Consider the following 6,071-nt stretch of genomic DNA (forward strand, 5'->3'; position numbering starts at 1 on the left):
GACACTCAGCAGCGCCCGGTCACTCGGTCGCTCAAACACTCAGTCACTCAAACACTTGGTGGGTCGGTCGCGACCGGTCGGTTGGTCACTCGGTCGCTCGGTCGCGCGGTCGCGACCGGTCGCTCGGGAGTCGATGTGCACACGTCCAGTCGGTCGCCCGCTCCGGAGCAGAATCATATCAGAATGATATCGATGGGACAGTCAATATTGTATTAAATTTAAAGTGTGATGATGAGCATATCACTACAATAGCCAAGAAAGCTAACTCCGTTATCTACTCTTTTCTTCTTCTCCGTTATTTTTCCAAACAATGACAGTGGAAGTCATCCACACAATCTGCAAGACATATCTAACTACCGGACGATGTTGTTTTTGCTGTCACTGCTATTAACACTTTCAAGAATAAGTTTGACAACTAGCTACGAAAAAGAGATTCAGTGCGATAAAAGTTAACTAAACCAAGACTATTAATTTCAATACTGTATGATGTAAATATATCAGTGAAAGCGGCTCGCCTAAATCGATCGCAAATCAAACCCGGGATTTCCTTATTAAAACTTATTAAAACTAGCTCACACCTTCAGCTTAGTCTCAGGAAGCATGAGAGCTTTTGATACCTCATCTCCTTTTTCAAACTTTCCATCATTTTTAAACCTTCCATAATTAAAGTAATCCTCAATCTCTTGCAACGTCATATCTTTGGTCTCTGGCATTATAAAGTACAATATCGTGAGTAACACCGCCATAGTACCTCCAAACACTGCAAAAGTTCCATATACCTTAACATTAACCAGTGCAAAGGGAGTCACATGTAGTGTCAAATACAAATTGCAAGACGCAACGATCCCAATAATCGCAGATCCTGCTCCTCTGTGAGCTAAAGGTAAAACTTCTCCTAAAAATGTCAAAGGAATTGGTGTACATCCCAAGTTCACTAACACAAAATACACCACAAACAATGAAATGGGTATGAAAGATCTGTCTCTCGATATCACATCCTTTGATACAAGAAACAGATAAGTACAAGTAATAGCAATTGTTACAACTGCTGCCCACCCTGTGGCAAAGAGTAATGTCCGTCTTTTCACGATTTTTACTAAGAACGAAGAAAATGTAGCGCTTAAGGTGATAATCAAGTCTATAGCTAATATGTAGTAAAAAGAAAGGGAATTGTTACCCGTTACTTCTCCTATGATGTCTAATGCGTAAGCAGGAAAATAATGTCTTCCAGATACTTCTAAAAGCAAGGAACCGGAACATAATATAAAAACCGGAATTAAAAAGTCTTTTCTTGTAAATTTCTTGAAGAAATCTACAACGTATTCCATAAGAGTTGTGACGTTCTGATTGTCTACTGTATTCATTTGTGCTCTTATTAATTCATTAAGTTCCTTCTTTGAATTGTCGTCATGTCCTCTAAGCCATAAGAAAGATTTCTTAGCTTTTTCAAACTCCTTCTTATAAGCTAGAAAAGCAGGTGTTTCATACCAGGTCATGGTGTTTATCAACGCAAAAATATTAGGTATGATAGCTAACAAAGCTATAATTCTCCACGAAACATAGTTACCAAGTAAATGGACAATCGTACTGCCCAGACATACCGAAGCTGTCTTAAGGTTCAAGAACATTCCTCTAAGGTTCGGACTGGAACATTCACCAATGACAATGGCTCCAAGACCAACTGTAGCTCCCACTGTGATACCGCATAGAACCCGTCCAATTAAAAAAGCTACTACTGATGATGCGTAGTAGATTAACGTCCAACCGATGATTTCGGGCAGGATTACCAAGATATGTGTGATTTTTCGCCCCCAACGATCCATAAAGGCGGACGCCAGGAAAAATCCTGGTATTACAGCCAGGCCAACACAGGACGCTGAAAAAAAAATTACTATATAATCATAGCAAATACTTGGTCTTTAATGAAGGTATACCTTAGTTTTGCTAATTACAAGTTAGTATAACGATGTGATAATATGACATATCCTAGACAATTATCCAATTACCTGGCTTCAAAGTAGGGAATTCTTTGTGCTATAAGTACCAGTGTGTTTAGATTTAGAAATCTGAATCTAATAATCGCTTTCTTCAAAAAGAATTCTTAAAATGTACATTGCAAGCGTCGCCGTCGACGCTTCGTTGTCGACGTTGAGCGAGCGTTGGCAAGAAACTGGCCGACACTGGAAAGACGCTCGAACAGCGTTATTAATGTGGTGGTAGTGCTTGTCTGTCAGTGTAGTATGGGGTGTTGTATGCAGCAAATACCAACCGCCTACGCGCCTGCTGTGCATGAAATTACGGTAAGGTTAAGATAGTAATAAACTGCCCTATTAAACCTAACGGTGAGACCTCAAGGGTCATCCCTATGAATTTATCTAATAGTGTAGCCCTACAACGTAACGGTGTGTAGCCTAGCCTAACTATAAATATATAGACGGTGAAGTACTCGTATATATACAAGATATGAACGGGAAGTCTGTCACCAGGAGATCTAAGGTGATAAACGGAAGGTTGGAAGGAGGTAAGGAAGTACACGTCGTGCAATGTGTACTGGAATGGTATTCTCACTGCCGGTCAAGCAGACTCACAAGACCGATCTTCTGACGGCTAAGGGGGCCTTGGCCACAGTGAGAGGAGTAGCGGGTACTAAGCAGGATGATGAGTTGGATGAGTGAAAATCAGATGGTAGTGGATAGTTGAGTATATTTACAATTCTTTAATATTTATACAATTTTTATGACTAATACATTGTGATAGATTTTTCTTAGTGTGCACACATAACACACTAAGAAACTTGGTTGCCGACGAAGCTCTTTCTATTAAGTATTTCATTATGTTACTATGTTGCACTTATTGTACTTGTTGCCTGATGATGAGGTCCATTATTTGTGACAGTTTAATTGTATTTATGTTACGATCTTGCGTTTTATTGTTTCTTAAATACATGATCTTCAAAGTTGAACAAAAAGAATAAAGAAGAAGAAAGATTCTAGTCTGTGCCTTACGTACCGCAGGACCCCGTCGTCGTCTCCTAGCCGCTTGTCCGATGCGCATGCTATCCGTCTCTGCGCGTTGTATCAACACACCATGTGGCAAGTTGTTCTAATTTACATGTACACCGCTCAGGCATGTTGTTCTGATTTATACTAATGTAGTACAACGCAGCGTTGCAATGCAACGTCATTATCCCAACACATCGTGTGGCATCACTCTTATCTTACCAATCCACGAAGCAGTGTGTAGATCAATCTCCACAGGAGAATCAGGTCCTCGTAGCGCCGGCAACAGACTGGACGCGTAGCTTAGCACCATGCCTTGAGACATCATCTTTACAAGGACTCCTGACACCACCCATATCTGAAATCATTCAATTTTAAACATTGAAGTTATTATGTCCTCTGTTTGACACTGTCTCTGTTTTAACAACCAAGGATAGTACAATAAAAACTTAAAAGTTTATTTTTGGTAAATTTCTTAAGTTTTGTAAAAAGTCATGGAACAAAAGTTGCTGTTGGTGTTAGATTCAAAGATTAAAAAACTTTACTTTATTTGCCATGTCACAAGCCCGTAACATTTAGCATATCAAGTCGCGGCAGTTCTTTTCATCGGAGTCTCCGTCTCCATATTCTACCATTACGTACATGGGGACATGACGTTTCAACCGCGTTGTAACGTGGTCCCGAGTAGACTGACTTTTGAGTGTTAAAAGGTCCATTGTAGAATAAATAAATATGTGCGAAATTTGTGAAAGCTTCCAACAAAATGTTAAAAAAAATAAATGCACTTATCGAGTTCTTAGGTTTTCGCGATTGTTACACATAGGAAATGAAACTATTTTTCCGGATTTAAATCGCGTATATTTGTTTTTACCTGTAAAGGGCCCGAAACGTCGATTTATTTGAAAAAACAAATATACGCGATTTAAATCCAGAAAAATAGTTTCATTTCCTATAAATGCACTTATTCAATAAACTACAATAAATCAACGATAACAAAATGTACGTAGATTCGTATTGATATAATAGGGTAATATTTGTCTCTCTCTCTCTCATCTGAGCGTTGTCCCGGTTGCGTCCTCAGCAGTGTTGCTGCGGAGCCCGGGGTCCGCTTTCCTGCTTTTTCTCCTCCACTTTGCACGGTCTTCAGCATCCTTAGTGGTGAGACCATTGGCACGCATATCACCCTTGGCGACGTCAAGCCAGCACTTCTTGGGTCTGCCCCTTCTACCGGGGCCCGGCGGAGGTGGCATAGCCAGACATTTGTTTCCCACGTAGCATGCCGGTTTCCGTAAGATGTGGCCGTACCAACGTAGGCGGCTTTCTTGCAGTTTATCTGCAATGTCACGGACGTGAAGGCTGCCGCGGATGCGGGAGTTTCTGACACGGTCTTTCCGTGAAACTCCACACATCCAGCGCAGCATCTTCATTTCCGTGACACGCAGCTCCTGCTTATGGCGCTCAAGTACGGGCCACGTTTCACTGCTATATAAAAGGACAGGCCTAATGATGGATTTATAGACCTGTCCTTTCAGCTTAACTGGGGTCACAAGTGACACCAGTCACCTCACGCCACTTTGCCCAAGCGGCTGCGATTCGGGCTCTGACGTCGCAGTCGATGTCTCCGGACGCGCTAAGTACAGATCCCAAGTATTTAAACTGGCCCGTAGGCTCGACCGCGTCTTCGCCTATGCGAACGGGTAGGGGATCTGTAGCGTTGCAGACCATGTACTCAGTCTATATAATAGGGTAATATTTGTCTCCCCCAACAAAGGAAAGTCGAATACAAACTGGGATTCATTAAACGCTATTTAAGACTTTATATACCCAAAGGGTTGATAACGACCCATGAAAGATTTCTATTAATAAGAAAAAAAAAAGAAATTAAACTCCATTTGAATACCTAAAACTGTATTCAGAGACTTTGATTGAAATAGTTTCTAAAATAACAACACTACATCAACTAAAGAAGAAACAAGTACGTGAATCAATCAATCTAAATAATTTATTATAGCGGACGCGGTACGACGCAGACGTGCATTCGTTCCGTCCACTAGGCACTTAAAAAAACATATATATCACTATCACATTTAAAATTCAGGGTATGTGCTTACAATTAGTATATTAATTGCTTGTCCGGTGACGGTGAGACTGTGTATTGTGCTGTGAATCGTGTGTACGGGTGGAAATAACACTCTTGTAATTTATCTCGCTTGCAAACTTGACTACGTTCACGAGTTTCCTCGAGATCAAGTTAAATTTGTCATGTCTGTTATTATGAGCATATTCATCAGGTACTCAGATCTCCACCTGACATCTTAGCTGGTCAATCGGGACCTTTGTCCAATTTGTCACAACCCATGGATTATCCGAATATTGCTATTAGACGTGTAAAGAGAAAACAACCTGAATTATCTGAATTTCGTGAATTGTGTGAATTTAAAAAGCAGCAGAGTGAGGATCTGTAATTAATCTGTACCGAAGTAAATTGCATATGGGAGCAAATAAATGAATGATGAAATCTGTTACAGATTCTCTCTCCCGAGAACAAATTTCCATAAAACCATCGCTCACCCAATTGGAAAGCAAAGGTAACAACTCCAGCGTAACTGCATATCAATGATTTAAAAACACAAATCAATGAACTTAAAACCGAGCTTCAATCGTAACAACAATACGATCGTATAAGTAACATCCTCGGATGATCTGGGATTTAAGGGCGAAACCCGTCTGGTTTGTATCAACGAGCTGATGGCTTATAAGAGGCCATTATTTAAAGAAACGTGTGGATCAGTAACTGCCGAAAAAATGACGGCGCCCGCTATGGCGGCACTGAAGAAAGAAGATCTAATCAAACTTTAATGACTAAATGTGCGCTACAGTTTATCTTTATAATATTCTGGTTTATTCTTTTTTTTTTCTAATACATCCAAGCTTTGCAGCAAGACGTGCATAAACTTATTGTTATACTTATATACTCGCACACACAACATTCTCTTCTACTCAAACATCAAACATCACACATTTCACATTCACAGAATATAATTATGTACATCTATTCTGAGTTACCCGCAT

General features: G+C 40.3%; 1 protein-coding gene across 1 annotated transcript; it reads right to left on the reverse strand.

Moving 5' to 3' along the window:
• Positions 1-572: 572 nt before the first annotated feature.
• On the reverse strand, positions 573-6,071 carry LOC113228243 (facilitated trehalose transporter Tret1-like). The gene is made up of 3 exons (XM_026461510.1): positions 6,066-6,071; positions 3,222-3,357; positions 573-1,876 (listed from the first exon to the last, which is right to left on the reverse strand). Exons 1-3 carry the CDS (start codon positions 6,069-6,071, stop codon positions 573-575), a joined length of 1,446 nt encoding a protein of 481 aa, XP_026317295.1.

Source organism: Hyposmocoma kahamanoa, unplaced genomic scaffold (assembly GCF_003589595.1).
Source record: "Hyposmocoma kahamanoa isolate Upper Pololo Valley unplaced genomic scaffold, ASM358959v1 224, whole genome shotgun sequence".
NCBI classification, from domain to species: domain Eukaryota; kingdom Metazoa; phylum Arthropoda; class Insecta; order Lepidoptera; family Cosmopterigidae; genus Hyposmocoma; species Hyposmocoma kahamanoa.

Bases quoted from the DNA above. Each gene is read 5' to 3' on its own strand.
- LOC113228243 (XM_026461510.1), bottom strand. The intron at 1,877-3,221 runs GTAAGATAAGAG...TTTTTTTTTCAG, and splicing joins ACACACTGCTTCGTGGATTG to CGTCCTGTGTTGGCCTGGCT.